The sequence below is a fragment of the Camellia sinensis genome, chromosome 2 (assembly GCF_055761805.1).
Source record: "Camellia sinensis isolate YWXY chromosome 2, ASM5576180v1, whole genome shotgun sequence".
NCBI classification, from domain to species: Eukaryota; Viridiplantae; Streptophyta; class Magnoliopsida; order Ericales; family Theaceae; genus Camellia; species Camellia sinensis.
Genome location: NC_138962.1, coordinates 60,403,641 through 60,425,076, shown reverse-complemented (window position 1 = coordinate 60,425,076; position 21,436 = coordinate 60,403,641). Strand labels below are relative to the sequence as shown.

Genomic DNA, 21,436 nt, shown 5'->3' with positions numbered 1-21,436 from the left:
CGGAGTTACGACGAGGGATATACAAGAACTTGAACATGTGGGTTTGAATCTAGAAATTTTTCCCAAAAAGAGAAAAAAAAAGAGGCCAACTTTCGGAGCTTTGATGGCATGCAAAAAGAGATGAAACAAGGTGTATGAGCGGTAAAATGAAAATTAGGCCACAAGATGAATCCAGCGACGCAAAAATGAGGCGAAACGGAGTTACAACAAGGGAGATACAAGGGTTTGAACATGTGAGTTTGAATCAGAAGATTTTGCCCAAAGAGAGGAAGAAAAAAAAAAATTGGCCAACTTTTGGAGCTCCGACGGCATGCAAAAAGAGGTGGAAAAAGGCATATGAGGGTAGAATGAAAACTAAGCCATAAGGTGAATTCAACAACGTGAAAATGAGGCAAAACAAAGTTACAACGAGGAAGATACAAGGGTGTCAGGTTTTATTATTGGCAATCTTGTTTGACAAAACTCCTTTTAGTTGTACTTTTATTCGCTCATTTATTTCAGTGAGGCTATGAGTTTTTAGATGCGAATCCAACCTGAATTGCGCCTTGCAGAGAAGTTTCAAAAATGCATTCAAGACAAGTTGAATTTTAAAAAACAATTGCAACGAAATTTTTTAATCTCCATCCATTAATATAGAAGTTTAAAAACTCTCTTGTTACATGTGACTTCATTCTATTTATTCATTTGAAAATATAATAGCTGCCTAAATTGTTGGTAACATGAAGAAAACAAAGACATGTCCTGAAAGCTAGAGATCATTTAAATACCCAGATGAGTTTATGCTACAACATGGTAGTAAAGTAGGAGATTATTTACAGATCAGTGTGAAAAATCTAGAAATCTCCTAGATGTTAATTTGTGATTATGTATCAATTTTAAGCAGTATATAACAATCCCAATCAAACAATCAAGACAAATCGACACAACGATTTTACGTGGAAAAACCACAATTGGACACCTCCAATTGTGATAAAAAAATCACGGGCAACAGTCACAAAACAATCCACTAAGAAGATATAAAGGAATTACACAGGTATACTCTCAATTACCTAGCGAATCCACGCCCGAATTGAACCAACCTCTATGTGTCTCTTCCAACCCCGTCTTCACCTCGGAATTGTCTTGACGATGAGCCACTCCGGAATCCACCAAAGCTTCAAGCTCAAATTCTTCAGAATCCACCGAAGAACAACTCTCTCTTTTGTGTAGAATAAACAAACAAACCTTTGATGTATGCTTCTTAAACCATGAGTTGAATACTCAATGAAAATATCAAAGAAAACCTATCAAAATATTTCCAGATATAAACCTTAAGATCCAAAAGAAGATCTGGAGAAGTACCCTTAGCTTTGGAAGAAAACCAAGCATTTATAGAAAACCAAAAGTAATCCTAAATTTGGAAGAAAACCAACTCCCTAAGAAATCTAGATTTTGAAGTTCGCTCGAGCGAGGAGCTTAACTTACGTGATTTCTACTAGTGCCTTGGCTCAAGCGACGAATCATTGGCTCGAGCGACGACTCCTTGGCTCGAGCGAGCAATAAACTCTTTCAGGTTTTTGTGTGGACGCAATCTGTAGCTCGAGCGAAAACTCCTTGGCTCGAACGAGCATTCCTTGGCTTGAGCGAACAAGGGCGGACATGTAATTTTGAATGCAATTTTACATTTTGCTTCGGCCGCGAACTGACCGGGCAGCTCGACCCCCATAATAATCAGCGAAGTGACAATTTTAAAAGTATTGACATCACAAACTTTTCTGCAAAGCACGATTCGGGTTGGATTCGCCTCTAACAACTCATAGCCTCACTGAAATAAAAATACGAGTCAAATTACAACTCAAAAGAATTTTGTCAAACGGAATTATCAAGAATAAAAACCTAACACAGTGGAATCTTTTATAGCCTACATTCGGAGTATTGCTCAGGACAAATTAATTTGGACAATTGATAAAGTTGAAGTTCGTCATTCTGCAGTGTAGGAAGATTGAATCATTAATATATGATTTGATTTCTTGCACATTGCCCTTCTAATAAAGTTGAAGTTGGCATATCAGATAGATTTACCATTTCGGATTTGAATTTTTATTTTTATTTTTATTTTTATTTTTTGTTTCCTTGAGTAAGTCAAGATTTGAAATTGTTATGCAAGGATGTATGGTTCCAAAGTTCCGATCTACAAAACAACAAAGAAAAATAAGACAAACACGGATGTGTCTATGTACATGAATGAGAGAGACTTAAAAAAAAAATTAAAAAAAAAAAAAAAATCAACTATGCACAATAAGAAATAAATGTTCGGAAATTTTTAACTCAACCTGTTCAACAATATTGTAACACACTGTTAAAAAAAACACCTTACTATAAATATGTATGTAGAATATACAAACAAAAATATTGTTGAAACTCTTATCTTCTCTCCTCAAAATAGAAATTTATAATAAAAATAAAACAAAATTAAGATTATATTTAGATATTGGATTTATTTAGAAATATAAATTACTTCAACATATTCAAATTTTTTATAAAAAAGTAAACCCCCCAAAAAAAAAGTTTTTAAATCAATATTTGTTCATTTTTCTTCTCATTTTCCTAACCCAACCAAAAGTTCAACTGAGTTTGGTTTGAATTTTCTAGATTAAATTTTTTGAAAACTGAGTTTTTTATTTTTTTATTTTTAGTGAATATTTTTAAAATTTTAAGTATTTTTTACTTTTTTAGATACACCTTACTTAGATGTATCTAAAAAAAATGTGAAAAAATATTTTAAAAAATTAACAAATACATAAAAATATGAAAAATATACTAAATTTTCGTATTTTTTTTTATATTTTTGGTATTTCTTGAATTTTTGAAAGATTCTTTTCACAAAAATTATACTTTTTATGTGTATTTATATTAAGTATGTCTAAAAATTTTAAAAAAAATTACTTAAAATATTAAAAAATTTCAGTAAAAACAAACAAATATAGAAAACAAGAAAGTAGAATTTTTTGAAAACTGTTTTCAGAAAAACGAAACCAAACAAGCTAAAACTTCATGTTCTTTTAGCTATATATTAATTTCATTGGCAAAAATTCAAAATCTAAAATCCAAACATATTAGAAAGTTAGCCAAACAAAATGACTCACATTGTTGAGCTATACATCATGTGAGATGGGGAAAAGCATAATAAAACCTCAAAACTGAACTAATTTTTGTCAAAATACAATGTGATCAATTAAATTACATGGTACTCTTGCATATGATTAGAAACAACTAAGTATAGAAACCTTTAAAATAAGGGGAGGTTAAGTATTACACATGTTTCACTTAGATGACGAAAACTTTTCCACTTTAATAAGGTATGGTGACACAGTCCCATTATTTTTCAAATATGATAAGCCCTACCCCCCACACAACATTTATTGGGTGACTACCCGTGCGATATAAAATAAAATGGTGAAATGTACCAAATACAGGTAAGCTACGAAATAAAAAGATAGTGATGGTGCAAATCATCACAAATGTAAACCTTACAAATGCTCAAAATAATCAAAAGTATTAAACTTTATAACCAAACCAAATTAAGCTTTGCGAATGACCTAAAATTCAAATATTTATATATATATATATATATATTAACATCTAGCTGGTGCAACTAGTCCCTGTCATGTTTCATACACAGAGCAAGCTAGAAGAAATTCAAACATTATGGTAGAAAAATTACCAACTTATCTAAAAAATGGCCACTACTAAAATAATATAATATGAATCATGTGAACAATAGTAATTCTAAAAGAATAGTTTCATCTAGATGTAATCTTATTAAGACGAAAAATATAAAGAACTAAGAAAAAATATATATATAAAAATGGTACCTTAATTGCACTTGATTTGCACAATAATGTTGCACCATGTTTGTTGTAATTAAATTGAATGAAATATCAGAACTTTCAGCTGAATTATGCATTCATCGAATGAGATTTTCAAATCATAATGTGTAATACTCAGTCAACCAAATGATAAATTCCTGGAACTGATCCCCAACATCCCCTCCCCTTTCCCCTTGGGCTAAAACTAACTTCCAGGGTTTTTTTCATTGTCAAGGACAACAACAACAAAAAATCATGGTATGATATAATTATGGAGAGAGAGCAACAGTATTATGAACTTTTAAATGTCTCAAACAAACACAAAAAAGTGATTCAAATCATAAATAATAATATGACACAAGAAGTTTAAGCCTTCATCATCATATTTAAGTTTTTAATTTCTTATATATGTCTTGCCAAACAGAATGAGAGAACAACCAGAACAAAAGCAAGAAGCAAACCAAACCAAGCAGGAGAACTCCACAACCACTGGAATGTATCAACAAACAGAGGGAGGATGCATAGAAACCCAAACTTCTGAACATGATCTCTCGGAAAGCTCGTTGGACCAACTCACGAACACCATGGTTGTATAATCTAGGATCTTCATGTTAAGCTTAGAATTAGGCAGGAAACTCTGCAAATTATTTTGACAAAAACACTATAAAGATGAAAACATTACCTGAAGGTGCAAAATTGCTGAAGTTGCTCTTTCACTTCTTGATTCTGCAAATTCTCCCACCACTGCTTTTCTACTTGGATAAGTTTCAGATTCTCTGCGTTATCTTTGCCGAATGGTAGTTTGATCAAGGCTGGACAGTTATGAATGTTAAGCTTCTCCAAGGCTGGCCACTTCAATGAATTATCTGCGCAAATACTTCCCAACTTTGGCAGGCCACAAAGTACTACTTTCCTCAGTTTTGGCAGAAGTTCCTGATTTCCAGTGGTTGCAGATTGCTCAACCACTTCCACAATTTCTGGGCAGTCTTCAATCTTTAAACATTCAATTTCACGAAGATGTTGAATCACAACTAGAGGAAAAATAATTCTCAACATTTGACAGCTACTCAAAACCAGAGTCTTCAGTTTGGTTAGAGTAGCTGGATCCACTCGGTCATTCCAAATGCTTTGCAACTTTGGTAAATTCTTCATGTATAAATGCTTTACGTTGGGCAATATTTCACTATCCACGACTGTTTCAAGTGCAGTACAACTTTCAATTTGACAACCTTTTACCTCTTTCATGCTTGGAATTCCCAAGTCTGATAGATGCTTGATGTCCTTCTTGTTCACCAAATCGAATGCATCAACATTTGCGAGGACCTCAAAAATTGGATGATTGATGCCTTCACCATTGCAATATCTAACATACCTTTCATATTCATAAAATTTAGGAATACAAGGGTATTTTGAGTTAGGGCAATCAATGAAAAATTGAAATGACCGGATGTCTTGGATGCTTCTCCATGAGCGGGTTTCCTCAATAAAAGTGTAAAGAATGTTTGCTTCAGGAAAATTGATTCGGAGATATGTAGTAGGAGTACCCACCTCAATGACATCTACAACCTCCTCATTTAAAAAGCAAAACTGAAGTTTTGTCAAATTTTTCAAAGTAACCACATTTTTTATGATAGTCACTACCACCTTATTGGATTGGTGTCGCGGTGATTTCACATCAATGATCAATTCTTCCAATTTAGAAAGGTTGGAAATCATATTGCAATTAAACTCCACCTCTTTAGTATCATTTTCACTTTCGCATTTGGCGAAGGATACTCGAAAATGCCTTAGACTCTTCAAATTTCCAATAAAAGATGGTATATTACTGAACCCACTGCCCCGGATATCAAGCACTTCAAGATGTTCAAGTTTTTCTAAACTAGAAGGGAGTTCCATCAAATATTCACAATAGTTTAGATAGAGCACTTTGAGACCGATCACTTTTGATAGAGATGATGGTAATAACTCAATTCCGGTATGAAGCAAGTCCAAAACTTTGAGACTTGTCATGTGCTCAAAGAATGATGCAGGAATACTCTTCAAAGCCCAATTTTTCTGTAGGAAGAGTGTGGAGAGCGAGCCACAATTTGGGCAATCTGGCAACTTGTCAAACTTACCAATCAAAGAGATCCATATCTTTTCACTCCAACATTTTGCATCTGGGGGCATTTGTTGCACCGAAAGTTTATAGTTAGGATCATCTGACAAGATATATAAGAGTACCTGTCTGATACATTTGTGCATCGTAACATATTTTGGATTCTTATGTTCCTCGAGTAATGACTTGTCCTTAAGGCTATTCAATATATGAATTCCGTCGATATATGCCTTTCTTGAATCACCACCATTACCAAGGAAATCTTCAGCTTCCCAACACTCCAACAAACAATCTATATAAATGTCCTTTTCTTCAGGATATAACACACCATATAGTAAGCATTTCCTTTGAGTATCTTCCAGATCATCGTGACAGAATTTTATCACATTCCTCAATTCTTTCAATTCATGTTGACCTTTTTCTGAAAATCTTTTCAAGCTTTTAAATCCTTCACTCCATAATTTCAAGTCTTTCTTTTGGAACACACTTGCTATTATATTTATTAAAAGTGGATGACCACCGCACTCTCTGATTATTTTCCATGCACATGCCTCTGCTTCACGATCATCTTTAAGTTTTGGGCAATTTGCTACATCTTGAAACATTCTGAATGATTCCTTAGGAGACAAATATGTCACCTTGACCACCCTATCCACTCTTGGGAAACGAATATGGCTCTCTCTAGTTGTCAATACTATCTTGCTCCCATTCTCACCAGGAGGGATTCCCATTTGATGTATATCAAGGTCTGCTTTAACGTCATCCAGAAGTAGCAAATACCTTTTTCCATTCAACTCATTTGATATTCTCTCGGCAATGTCGTCAGAATCACTGGTGCCTTCCATATCCACTTTCAACCTTTTAGCAATAGCATTTTGCAACTGGCTCATGTCCAAATTCTCGTTGCCCTCCCCTGCTGAAACCTTTATCCACATGACCATATCAAATCTTTTGGCTACTTCTTCATGATTGTTCAAGTTCTTCATAATGGCTGTTTTCCCAGTCCCCATCATTCCAGAGATTGCAATTCCTTTAACTTTGTCTTTTTTCAGCAAATCCAATGTATCTTCTAGTGGCATTTGAAGTGTTGAAAACTTTTTTATATTTGGTGCTATCAGCTTGATAACAGGTTCCAGTGGTTGATCAACCAAAATACTCCCAAGTTGATTGCTATCCTCCAAAAGTTTGATTACTTTCTCACCCTTTTTTTTCATCTCATTGCTGAAATTTGAACGTGGAAGAAAACAAATTATTTGTGAGCTTTCACTTTGTTTGTCATATCTCGCTAGTAGTTTCTTCACTTCTTCTTCAGTCTTAATAACTCTGTGAATCCATTGATCATAAGTTTTAGAAGGCATCTTTATCTTTCGTCTTTGGATTACATTTTGATGATCATCCCTTTTAGCACCTAACATTGCAATTGCCTCCTTTAATGCTGTGTAAATCTCCTCCATGTCATTTGAAGAGGCAATTGTGTCCACAATTGGAGCCCAGAATGCTGTCTTGGCTTGGGTCAGTGCCCCCATTGCAGCTGCTGCTGCTGCTACTTCAGCCGTCATTGAGAAACACTGAACTTGTACCAGAGAAGTTCAAATAAGAAAAAGAAACAGTATCAGCAAGGATGGATTAAAACAGTCAGCCATGTACAGGAAATATATCATTTCCATTTTTTTTTTTTTATTATTATTTTTTTTTAACAAAATTACCATATACTGGTGGCATTTTTTGAAACTATATGAATGGTTAATGGATCTTTCATTTGAAAAGGATAAACCTAAGTCAGCCAGATTGTTGGGCGACCATATTTGATTTTTCAATGTGTATACCATTGTTCCCCGTTTGTGCACCTTATTTTTACATTCATTCGCCAAAGTTTGTTGTCACCAATTACAAAATACAAGTTAAATGTATTTATAGGAAATGCATTCTATATTGGAAAATATATAGTATCTCTTCTATAATGACATGGAAGTGGCATTGTTTTTAATGTTTAAGCCAACTTATAGGGTTTTTCTTTGTTGTTGTTGATAACAAAGAACATCTATTTTGTGTATATTATTGAATAATCATTGAGTACAATATATATAACCTAAATGAAATAAACCCTAATAATCTAATAGACTAAACTACCCTAAATAACTAATAGAAAATACAATAATCTTCACACCCCCCCTCAAACTGAGGATGCGAGCGCAGAAAGCATCGAAAGTTTGCTAAGAAGAAAACGAAAACGAGCAACAGTATGAGTCTTTGTAAAAAAATCGGCCAACTGAAGAGAGGACGGAACAAAAGGAAGAGAAATAGTGCCAGCCTGAAGATGCTGTCGGACAAAGTGATAATCGATTTCAACATGCTTGGTCCGCTCATGGAAGACTGAATTATGAGCAATCTGAACAGCACTCTGATTATCACAATATAACGGAGTCGGATCAGAAAGAGAGATGCCCATATCAGAGAGAAGCCAGCGAAGCCAGACTATCTCGGAAGTAGCATGAGCCATGGCGCGATACTCAGCCTCAGCAGTAGAACGAGCTACAACAGACTGTTTCTTACTTTTCCAAGATATGAGAGAATCACCAAGGAAAACACAAAGACCAGAAGTGGATTTGCGATCAGAGATGTCACCGGCCCAATCAGCGTCAGCATAGGCACGGAGAGTCAAGTCCGAAGAGGCGGATAACAGCAGACATTGCAACAAAGTGCCCTGAAGGTAGCGCAGAGTACGGAGTAAGGCAGCCCAGTGGGTGGAGCGAGGAGCAGAAACAAACTGACTGAGAATGTGCACAGCATAGGAGATATCCGGACGAGTAACGGTGAGATAAACAAGGCACCCAACCAACTCACGATACAAAGTGGGATCCTCAAGAGGAACGCCATCAGAAGCAGAAAACTTAGCATGCAACTCAAGAGGAGTGTCGACAAACTTATCATCAGTGAGATTGGCACGAGAAAGAATATCACGAGCATATTTAGTCTGAGAAAGAAGATACCCAGTAGGAGAAGTAGCAACCTCAAAACCAAGAAAATATCGAAGAGACCCCAAATCTTTCATCTCGAACTCCTGAAACAACTGATGCTTAACCTCCTCAATAGTATTACAATCAGAGCCTGTGATGATCATATCATCCACATATAAGAGAAGAAGAACAAGGCCAACAGAAGTACGCCGAACAAATAGAGCACAATCATGATGACTAGGGCAAAACCCAAGCTGAAGGGCAACAGAGTGAAATCGCTCATACCAAGCACGAGGAGACTGCTTAAGACCATAGAGAGCACGGCGAAGACGACAAACCATACCAGGAGGGTGTGAGAGACCCGGTGGAGGGCGCATATATACTTCCTCTGCAAGATGCCCATTCAGAAAGGCATTTTTGACATCAAGTTGAAACAAAGGCCAGTGATGGGCAGCAGCAACAGAGATAAGAGTGCGAACAGTAGTCATCTTGGCAACGGGGGCAAAAGTCTCATCGTAATCAATCCCATACTCCTGAGAAAAGCCCTGGGCAACCAAACGAGCCTTGTATCGTTCCAAAGAACCATCAGAAAGGGTTTTGACCTTATAGACCCATTTAGAGCCTACAATATTCTTGCCAGTAGGTAATGGAACCAAATCCCAAGTCTGAGTATTAGCTAAAGCAGTTAACTCGTCATTCATGGCAGCAATCCAATTGGGATCATGACAAGCTTCCTTGTAGGACCTAGGCTCAAAATAAGTATGAAGACAAGAAAGAAAAGACTGATATGAAAGGGAAAAACATGTATTACCAAAACCATACCAGTTCGGAGCACGACGATCACGCGTGGAAAAACGACGTGCAGGAGGAGCGGGATCCAAAGAAACAGCTGGAGGGACAGTAGAGCTAGAGACAGGCGAACGCGGAAGTGCTTTGCGACGCTGATAAACAAGAAGAGGAGCAGGGGAAGTGGGAGCTGGAGAGGGAGGAGCTGCCGAGATATTAGAGGTACTAGAAGGAGGCAAGGTAGAGATCTCAAGATCAGAGACAAACTCATCAGAAGAAACATCAGAAGGAAATAGATCAATGTGAACCAATTCCTCCTTGGTAATAGGGACAGGGGTGGAAGGTATAGTGTAGTAGGGTAGTTTTTCCAAAAAAGTGACATGCCTAGACACATAAAGCTTTTTGGTGGCAGGATCATAGCACCGATAACCTTTCTGATTAATGCCATACCCTAAAAAGACACATAGGACACAACGAGGACTAAGCTTAGAGCGCGCCCGTTTAGGAAGGAGCACAAAGCATGTAGAACCGAAAACACGAAGAAGAGAATAATTGGGAGTAACACCAAGAAGACGCTCATACGGAGAGGAGCCGGAGAGAAGAGGAGTAGGCATCCGATTGAGAAGATATGCAGCAGTGAGCACAGCTTCTCCCCAAAAGACAGAAGGGACAAAGGATGAGAGTAGCAAAGAACGAGCTGTATCAAGGAGATGGCGATGTTTGCGCTCAGCACGACCATTTTGGGCAGGAGTGTCTGAACAAGAAGACTGATGAATAGTACCATGAGTAGCTAAAAACTCCTCAAACTCAGACAAGTAATACTCACCCCCCAAATCAGAACGAAGAACTTTAATGGTGGTGGAAAATTGAGTGCAAATCATGGAGTGAAAATGGGAATATATTTTGTAAAAATCAGATTTTCGTGTCATCAAATAAACCCATGTAAACCGACTGTAATCATCCACAAAAGATACATAATATTGCGAACCTCCCTTAGTAACTATAGGGGAAGGACCCCAAACATCAGTATGAACCAATTGAAAAGGAGAAGATGAAATAGAACTACTTTTATTAAATGGAAGAGCAGACATTTTAGCCAGTTTACAACCACGACACTCTGAAATATCAGCAATGGGAAAATGGCCTAAATGTCCAGACTGAACTAACATCCTCAAACGATCACTCGACAAATGACCTAACCTAGAATGCCAAATATAAAATAGAGAGGACTTATTGTTTAAACAAAAAGAAGACAATGCAGTAGAAGAAACATCTAAAGGAACATGTAAGCTGTCCAAGATATATAATTCTCCAACTCTACGCCCGATCCCAATCTGTCTCTTGGAGACCCGATCCTGCACAACACAATGAGAGGAAGAGAAAACAACATCAAAACCGGAATCAGATAATTGACTAATAGAAATAAGACTAAGTGAGAGGTGAGGTACATAAAATACAGGAGAAAGAGACAAATGGGAAGAGAAAATAGAACCAATAGAGGAGACATGCATAGATGAACCATTAGCAGTAGCAATAGTGATAGGAGAAGGAGGGGAGACACAATTACTAAGGAGAGATGCAACAGGGGTCATATGATGTGAACAACCAGAATCAAAGATCCACGAAGTGTGGATATTACCTGAGGATGATGAACCAGACAAACCTAATTGAGTGGTAGTCATAGCGGAAGCCTGGGACGATAGAGTTGGATTGGCCACCATGAAAGACTTGAACTGCTCAAACATAGACTGCATATTGGAAGATAGACCATTCTCAAAAACTGGTGCAGAAAAGGCGGCAGATGAGCGAGATCCCGAAGATGTCGGCTTAGAGGATGGTGGACCAGGTGAACGGCCTTTGGGCTGCACCAGCTTAGGACAAGCATGTTTCCAATGACCTTTCTGATGACAGAAGCTGCACTCATCCATAGAAACCCGAGGCTTGGGCTTACCAGTAACTTGAAATAAAGAAGATGGTGGGGTTGGCAAGAGCGGAGGAGTGGCAAACACTGATTGAGAATGAGGAGTACCATGAGCCACCTTAAAGCGAGTTTCTTCTGCAATAAGCTCACGGACAGCACCATCAACAGAAGGCAAGGGGGACCGATGAAGAATAGCGCCCCGAAGTGGCTCAAACTGATCACGAAGGGCCATAAGAAACTGAACAAGACGTTGCTTCTCCCGATACTTGGTATAACTGTCAAGTAACTGCAAATCTGATGGTTCCATTAGAGCAAGCTGATCCCAATAAGTAGTCATCTCATTATAAAATTCCTGAATGGACTTATCTTTCTGACTAGCACTGCGAATGGACATCTCAAGTTCATACTGTTTGGCAAAGTTAGACTCAAGGTACATAGTTTTCAAATAGTCCCAAACTTGTTTAGAAGTAAAATACTTGGAGAAATTCATACCAATGGTGGTTTGAACTGAATTATGAAACCAAGTAAGAATTTGTGCATTTTCCTTATCCCATTTAGCAACATCAGCCTCAGTTTCTTTGGATTCTAATGGTCGAGTAGTTACACCAATAACATAATTCCACATACCTTTACCCATGATAAAATTTTTCATTACATGAGACCAATAAGAATAATTTGTGCCATCCAACTTAGTTGTGATGGCTTGCAATTTATCATCAGCCATATTGCTATAATCAAACAACCCAGTGCAAATAACAAATAGTACCAGACACAGATACAGAAGTAGGCGTGAGACAGGGCAGTCGGGTCGCTAGAAGCCTTCAATCAAACCAGACGATCACAGTGAAGAAGACGTTGACTCAAGGGCTTCTAGAGAGTTGATCAAACCAGCGAGAAGGCAAACAAACAGAGGTTCGACTGCTACCCATATCAACTCGACTGATCCAGATGAGTCGAAAGTGGCTGAAAAGGACTTTCGTAAGAGCTGCAGGTTGCGCTGGGCTGGAACCACTCACCCAAAGGTTGCGAAGTCTGGAAAAAAAACAACTGCAAGAGTCGATATGCCTGGAACAAAAGCTGCGATGCCTAGAATAGATGTTCTAGAAGGATTCGTAGGTCGTATGTGGGAGGAGACCAGTTGCGATGCCTAGAACAGATGCTTCAGAATGATTCGCAAGTCGTATGGGAGAAGAGAACACCTGCGAAGGACGTATGGGAGAAGGCTACATCTACGTGCTAAGTCTGCTGTTGTGACCTAGCTCTGATACCATGATAACAAAGAACATCTATTTTGTGTATATTATTGAATAATCATTGAGTACAATATATATAACCTAAATGAAATAAACCCTAATAATCTAATAGACTAAACTACCCTAAATAACTAATAGAAAATACAATAATCTTCACAGTTGTTGTTGTTGTTGAAATGATAAAACCACAAAGTGTCACACCATTTTATATTACGTTTTTATGTTGTATATTATTTACTAATAACAATAATCTCTACACATCTCTTGCTTGGTTCCCACGTTGGAATCTTAAAGCATCTCTACACTTTTCACTTTTGGAGGGAATCCAATTTTTCACTTTTCCAAAAAGAAATTAGGTTCAAATTATTTGTTTGTTTCCCACATTGAAATCTTGAGTATTTATTAAGCTCTCACCTTCTACAAATAGAGGAGAGCTTTCTTCATTTCTTCAAGCTTCTATCTATTGGAAGTCCTCCTTTGAGAATATCCATGAGATGGAACTTCTAGTTCTTTATAATGGGTTCTTGAAAACAGCCTAGATGTATTCTTGTTGGAAAAACACCTAAGGAATCAGCCTTTGTATTGTTTTCTTTCATATTTTATGGGTTAAGGTTCTAGTTGGGAAAACATCTTTCATATTTTATGGGTTAAGGTTTTTGTTGGAAAAACATCTAAGGAACACAACCTTAGTATTGTTTTCTTGATTAGGCATATTATATTGGAGATAAAATTTCCAATAATCTTTTCTGCATAACAGAGGGGAAATTACAATCTTAAAGAAAGCGTCCTGCCTATTATTCTATTCAATTTGTTTACTATACAACAATTAATAATGCTATTCTTGTAGATGCTATCACGTAGAATTTAGATGCTATAAATCACAGATACTTCTAGACAGGAGGCATTTCCATTTTTGCATAGCATTACAGTATAATTGTTAAGATAAATACAAGAAAAATAAATTCAATGCTTTGGTTACTTTCTAGAGAAGAAAAATAGAGTGAAATTAAAGTACTACCATACTTTCTCAGAATCTATCTAATTACTATATCCTTAATGTGTCATATATGTGTCCCATATCCATATCTATACTTTTTAGAAAGCAAATAATAATCATATTAAATCAAATTTCAATAATTAAACAAGTAAATTTGCATACAAGTGGGAAAGAGGAAAAACATAAGGGCAATATAAATTGTTTGTACTTGATGATATTAAAATGAAATTTATATAGGAACTACTAAAAAAAGTAAAGTAGTTGTTGCGGGATCTTAAACAAACACCTAATTTCTTAAAAATAGATTCTTACCATTAATTCTTTGAGTTTATGTATAATACAATAGTAAAAATTATAAAAATATTTTTTTTTTCATATCTATATCCGTGCTTCATACCTTACATGCCAAGGACCATTATGGCCATTGGCCATTGCTTAAGACCACAATTAGAGGAGGCCTCATATTTTGTAGTCTATATTTTTAAGTTATATATACTTCAATGCTTTTGACTTTTCACTAACCATTACAAAAAAAAGCAGCTAAAGAGTATATTACTAATAATAATTTGTTAAGCTAGAAATAAGATTGTTAAAAAAACAAAAAAACAAATGTAGTTATGCATCATATCAGTATTTATCGCTATACAATGATGGTAACTATCACAAAGTCAATTTTTTACACACAATCACAGCACATGGCACTAAGGCTTGGGAGTTGGTGGACAACAGAGTCATTTTCAGACTATGAACAGAGCAACTTCTGGCATTGAGCAGTGGAGGTTTCCGGAGGATTCTCACCCGTGTCCACATGATTCACCGCCTCTCCTTCGATCCCTTTAATTTAGCTACTTCAATTTGTATTTTCTATCAAATTAGTTAACCAATTCATCTGTGTTTGTAATTAAGTAGTTCATGTAATTAATTAGTTCATTTGCTTGTATTGCAATAATTAGTAGCTTTCATTCGGGGTTGTAATAGTTAGTTAATTAGGGCACTCAAACTCTTGAAAAGAGAGCGAATATGTAACACTTAATGTATGTCTCCCAACCTCCATTTCTTTCTCTCTTTTATTTACTTGCTTACTATAGTTGTATAGCATCATGTTTTCTCTATCATTGCCATAATTTGCATCCATCTTTGCAAGCATTAGGATTTGGCTCATCATACTATCATTGCCATTTTTACTTACTTGAATACGTGCGCTACCGCATGCTTTGAATCGATTCATATGTCATGTTAAGAAGCCGAATCCAATAGTTACATTTTTGTATGTGTTGCATTAGTCATGTGCATTATTAGGGTCATGCATTTTTCTAATTGCTTTCTTTTTCTTTGGCTTACCTCGGAGTACTATGTGAGCATTTTTTGGCTTTAGCATATTTATATGTGTGATTGTTGCCATGCTTAGTATCTTACCATGAGGCTACGTGCTTACTCGAAATAAGCTGTTTAAATGCCTGTGGATGAAGGTTATTTTATTTGCATTGGAGATGATTTTGATCAAATGTATGTATGAACTCATTTCTTTCCTTTTGAGTTGTGTGCACTCAAAATTCTTTTAAAAATCAGATAAAATCAAATCCATTCCAAAGTAAGCGAAGCAGTCTATACTTGTGTGCCTTACATAGTAAGTTAGTGTATTAATAATCAAAACATGAGCATCTTAAGTCCATAAAATTTACATCATGATTAGTAGAGGCCGATCTTTGATTGGGTGAGCGGGGTGCTCAATTCATGACCTTCCCCCTCTCATACCTAAGTTCCTGAGCCAAGATTTTGGTTATGACGGACAAGTGGCCTTTGGCACGAATCACGAGGTTCCTAAATTATCTAAAAATATTTAGGTAGCAACTCTGAAATCTGACAATGCAGTCCATTTCTGGCATCTCTCAGAACTTTATACTCCACCACTTCATTTGCTACCAAAACTACATCCAAAAAATGACGACCCTTAACAAAAGCTCCTTGAACCGAAGAAACGGTATCCCCCAAGGTCACTCTTAGTCTTTTGACAACAAGTTCCCTAAAATCTTATAGAGAGATGAGACAAGGCTAATGGGTATGAAGTCACTTATCTTAACTGAGTTCTATTTTTTGGGGATCAAACAAATAAACGATGCATTAATGCTCAAGAATTCATGCACAAAACCCGAAAAACCCGATCCGTTGCCATCCCAAATCAAAATATATTCGGGACAAACTCGATGGGGCGTGACAGCACCCACCCCAATTCCGTAAATTTGCGTACAAGTGTGGAAGAGAAAAAGCACAAGAACTATAAATTGTTTGTAGTTGATATTCAAATGAAATTTATATAGGACCTACTAAAAAAAATAAAGTGGTTCCTATGGGATCTTAACTAATACTCCCTCCATCCCATTTTATTAGTCCCTTATTCCATTTTTTGTTGTCCCAAAATGCATGTCTATTTTGAAAAGTCAAAACTTAAAATTTGAAAGTGTCCAAAATTGCCCCTTACTAGTAATTATAAAGGATTTAAAAATGAGAATAGAGGGGTATTTTGTAATTAATGCTTTAAAATTTGAATTCAAGTGTAATGATTACTTGTCTCCTTAAAAAGTTAAAATTTCTCAAAAGGGACTATCAAAATAGGATAGAGCGAGTACCTAATTTCTTAAAAATAGATTCTTACCATTCTTTGAGTTGCATCTTAGCCATACCCATATCTTATTTTCTTAGGTTTTGTTATATTCCCGCATCCATATCATATCGTATCAATGTCTCATATCCGTATCTGTGCTTCATGACTTACATGTCAAGGTTGGCCTATGCATAAGGCTATTAAGGCCACTGCTTAAGGCCCCCAATTAGAGGAGGCCTCATATTTTGTATTACATATACTTACATGTATTTCAATGCTTTTGACTTTTCACTAACCACTACAAAAAATAAATAAATAAATAAATTTGTAAGAAGTGGGTACAGACGGTGTGGGAGGTGGTGGATGGACAGCGACAGAAGGGGAGAGGGAGGGGGTTGTTAAGTTAGGGTTAGGGTTTTGACATAAGTTAAATGAAAAAGATGAAGAGAAGGGCAATATAGTATTTTCTCATTTAAATTTGACTTTGACTTTGACTTCATTTTTTTTTTTTTTTTTCATGCCAACTCTTAAAATGCGTGAATGGAACAATTTCCGTCAACTTGGACAGAAAAAATTAGCATTTGAACTATAATGCATAACCACATGAAGGTTTTCTCTCTATATTTAAACTATGGGTGGTAAAGTGCTTGAGCCTTAAAACACCGGGGTAAAAGTGAAGTCTTCCCATCATTCATTTTTCTCTTTCTTTCTTTTTATTTATTATTTTTTTTTTTTACACCTACAGTGAGTAAAGTAAGTTTGCTCCTGTATTGAAAAAAGGAAAAAAAAAAAAAAAACTCTACAAATGCATGGTGGTCAACCACATTGGCAATCAATTGCAATTATAGTAAATTTATGTGACATACTTCACACACACACACACACACACATATATATATATAGAGAGAGAGAGAGAGAGAAAGCAAATTCATATGTCACTATCCATATTTAGTGAAATTTGACTCTCTGATCTAAAGATAGAAATTTCACTATTCAAAAACAAAAAGAATAGTGAAATGATTAGTAATTTTATAGCCCTCAGGGATTTTCAGTCCCCAAATTGAAATAAGGTACCTATTTTTTGCTTACACAGTGAAATTTCATTGTCCTGTTTTAATATAATTTCACTATCACTTATTCAAGAAAAGGGAATTTAAAGGTATAGATGAGGGCTAATCTTATAACCTTGAGGTTATGGGTTCAAATCTCGGGGCAACCACTTTGTGCACTATGCCAAAGGTTAAATGTGTACACAATCTTCCCCTCACAAACACACATTAATGTGTACTAATTGGGCATATTGTTTTTAGATGAGGGCTAATCTAGTACATGTAGATCAAAAGTTATGAAATTCTACAGTTTTGAAAAAATTCCAAAATTGATATTATGTCATAGTAAAATTTCATTGTCTTTTTTCTTTTATTTATATATGTACATATTTTGATATTCATCATGAGTCTTGGATCTTGAATCTCAACGAAAAAATTTCAAAAATAAAAAATTTTAGGGAAAATTACAACAAAAAAAAAAATCTTGAAATTTGACCCTTGTAATAAAATGAACTTTTGAGTTTTTAAATTTAACAATTTAAATCCTAATATTTTGATTTATTTGCAATCTAAACCACCTGTATATTTTCATTAAGTAAAACTGATGACAAAATGAGTTTTTAATTGGGATTTTTTTTTAAAGGTTCCTAATATTAAGATTTTATAAGATAAAGGACATATAATATTTTCATAGTAGTTGGAGACCCTCAATATTTTCACAGAGAAATTTCGACAGAGAAATTTCACCCCAACACAAAGAAATTTCTCTAATTTCACAGAGAATTTTCAAAAATTTCCCTGACATCACAGATAAATTTCATCGAGGGACCTTAGCTAATAAAAAAAAATGACCTCTCTTACTACCCAAAGTTGGAGAGAGATGTTTCACTAATTTTCCCTTTTTAATTTTTATCAATTTAAAACCTAATTTTTTGATTTATTTGCGATCTAAAACATCGGCCTATTTTCATTAAGTAAAATTGACGAAAAAATAGGTTTTCAATTTTATAATTTTAACCCTAATTTTTTAATTTATTTACAATCTAAACCATCTATCTATTTTCATTAAGTAAAACAACTGATGCAAAAATGAGTTTTTAATTTTATCAATTTAAATCCTAAACTTTTAGTTCATTTGTAATCTAAACCATCTTCCTATTTTCAAACTGACGGAAAAATACTTAGGGTTTATTTTGTTACAAGGGCCAAGTTCTGGTTGTTGTTTTTTCTTTTTTCTTTTTTTGTAATTTTTCCCTTTAAAAAAAAAAAAAAACAAAACAAAACAAAACAAAAAGAGACATATAGAGCAAGAGTTAAAGTATTTTAAAGATTTGAAATGAATTCAAAAGAAAAGTTGCATTGTAGTGAAATTTTACTACTCATGGGTGTTGTTTGCTATAAGGATTTCAAAAATACTAATTTTATAAATAAATAAAAAAATGAACATCTTTATCTAAAGTTATGAAATTTTAAAATTTTAAAATAAATGAGAGATGGTGAAGGAAGAATGTGTTGTACGCTTGTTTGTCCTTGATGCATTAAAATTTGAGGGTTTGACTTCTCTCAAATTGTCTTATCAACTTGAGAGAACAGTTGGGCTTGGTAGGCTCATTTTGGAACCGATTTCGGTGATTTTAACCGTTCACTTTTTAAGACTTATTGAGTAGAATATTCATGCAAAAATCAAGATGATTGGATATCGGTAACTATATGTTTGAATCATATTTGTTTTTAAAAAATAGATGACAAATATAATTTCAAAAAATTCATTCATTTTTTATAATACAAATTTGATTCAAACATATAGCTACCGATGTCAATCATTTTAATTTTTTGCATGAATATTTTACTTAACAAGCCCTAAAAACTGAAAGGTTTGAATCACTAAAATCGGTTTCAAAATGGGCTTACCAAGCCCAAACACTCTCTTAAATTGAGATGGCCAACTTAAAAGAAGCCAAATCCAAAATTTATATACATCTTTGACAATAAAATTTGATAGTGGAAAAGAGTGATTTTTCAAAAGACTAACGTTATACAAACAAAAAAATTCATATATAATGATGTGGCTCCCTTTCACTTCAAAACAAAACATCATTGAAGATAGATTTATTTACAATAATGACATTGTCACCTCATTTTTGTCAAATTTTTTTGTATGAATTTTATGTATGTTTAGAACTTTCCTTTTCAAAAATGACCCTATCACAGTGTTAAGGTTAGAGAGTTGGACAGTGAAATAATTACTGTACCATTAAATCTCAATCATCCATATAATCACTCTAAGATCACTCCAAAATTCCACCCGGACTAGTGGGGGGCTTTCCATGGAATCTCCCGTTCCAAAAATCATAAGGTCAAAAGTTCCACCTTTAAGTTCAAGAACCAAAAACAAATAAATAAAATAAGGATTTGCATTAAAAAAAAAGTGAAAATCCATAAATTTTATTAGACTTAAGATTTTATGTAATAATTTGTTTATTTTTTTTAACTAACAAATACGTGTAAAGGCATCAAATTCCGTAAACTCTAAACCAGAAGATTGATGATATTCAAATATGGGATGAATCAATCCAAAGCATCATCTAGATCAGGAAAAAGAGAAAGCAGTGCCGAAGGAACAAAAAAGAGGAAGAGCGAATACCTTATGTATGCATTAAGTGCAAACCCACTCGAATTTCTGTTAAAATTCGTTTGTTTATGAAGGCAGATGGGTGGTGGGTGACTCGAATAATGAGCTCAAGTGAAGGGGAATTAGGTAATCAGAGATGCACTCCTCTTACTTCTGCCAACAACATACACAAACAAGAAGAAAGAGTCAAATTCTCTGATCCAAATGATTTTCCCCTAAAAACTTTAACAAATTTAACAATCAAAATATGAAAAGTAGCATTCATACTGGTTTTAGGGTTTACATTGCAGATCGCGCCATTGCTGACTTGGTGAAGTCAAGTTGTCTTTTGCAGAGCGAGTCTGTATGAATCAGCTTAATTTTTAAGTCAGTGCAATGCTAGCCACGCAAATACCATACTTCAAAAATTTCTACTTGTTTTCGTATTTTCTTGTTTTTGTTGAATTTTTTTAATATTTTAAGTAATTTTTTTAATTTTTAAACACATCTAATATAAATACATTTAAAAAGTATAATTTTTATGAAATTTTTTTTAAAAAATTTATTAAATATCAAAAATACGAAAATTTAATACATTTTTCATATTTTTCTATATTTATTAATTTTTTAAAAATATTTTTTTCATAAATATTTTACTTTTTAAACACATCTAAGCAAGATGCATCCAAAAAGTTAAAAAAAAAATGTTTAAAAATTTAAAAATATTCACCAAAAACAAAAAAATACGAAAAAAAATTCATTTTTCAAAAAACTTAACACATGTTATTTTAATACAATATATTATTTATGTTATAATTATTTTATTTCGATCATATTATCTCTTTATCATATCATTTTAAATCTAATTTATATTTCATGTTTTTTTAGTAAAAACTAAAAAGTATACTAATTCAACACATGTCAAATAGCTTCTAACACCCAAATTAAGGATAAATTCTCATTTTGCATATCTATATTTTACACCAAATTTTACTTTTGTCCCTACACATGAAATCATAACAGTCAACCACTTACACTTTTGGTCAAATCTCACTTTAATCCCTATAAATGAAATTGTGACAGTCAACCCCTACACTTTTAGTCAAATCTCACTTTGATTTCTACACAATTATTAATGTCCCCATTTTATTATTCTATTATTTAAATCTTTAACAAAACATAATCATGTGGCAAGAATGTGACTATGAAATGAAGGTAAGAGTGGAAAATCATTCCTATTTTTTACCAATACACACTTTGGCCAAGTTTGGCATCTTTAATAAAAGCCAAAAAGTCAAAAGTCACTATCCTATT

At 34.5% G+C, this 21,436-nt stretch overlaps 1 protein-coding gene across 8 annotated transcripts; it reads right to left on the bottom strand.

The window, feature by feature from the left end:
- Positions 1–4,154: 4,154 nt before the first annotated feature.
- On the bottom strand, positions 4,155–20,545 carry LOC114277867 (putative disease resistance protein At1g61300). Of its 8 annotated transcripts, none has more exons than XM_028219817.2 (4): positions 20,411–20,545; positions 20,156–20,296; positions 4,531–7,514; positions 4,155–4,452 (listed from the first exon to the last, which is right to left on the bottom strand). In XM_028219817.2, exons 3-4 carry the CDS (start codon positions 7,503–7,505, stop codon positions 4,446–4,448), a joined length of 2,982 nt encoding a protein of 993 aa, XP_028075618.2. In that variant the 5' UTR covers positions 7,506–7,514; positions 20,156–20,296; positions 20,411–20,545; the 3' UTR covers positions 4,155–4,445. The 8 variants fall into 8 exon arrangements, with proteins under 8 accessions (XP_028075618.2, XP_028075620.2, XP_082770656.1 ...); XM_028219819.2 differs by having other exon boundaries at positions 20,427–20,538; XM_082914530.1 differs by having other exon boundaries at positions 4,531–7,519; positions 20,427–20,537.
- Positions 20,546–21,436: the final 891 nt, after the last annotated feature.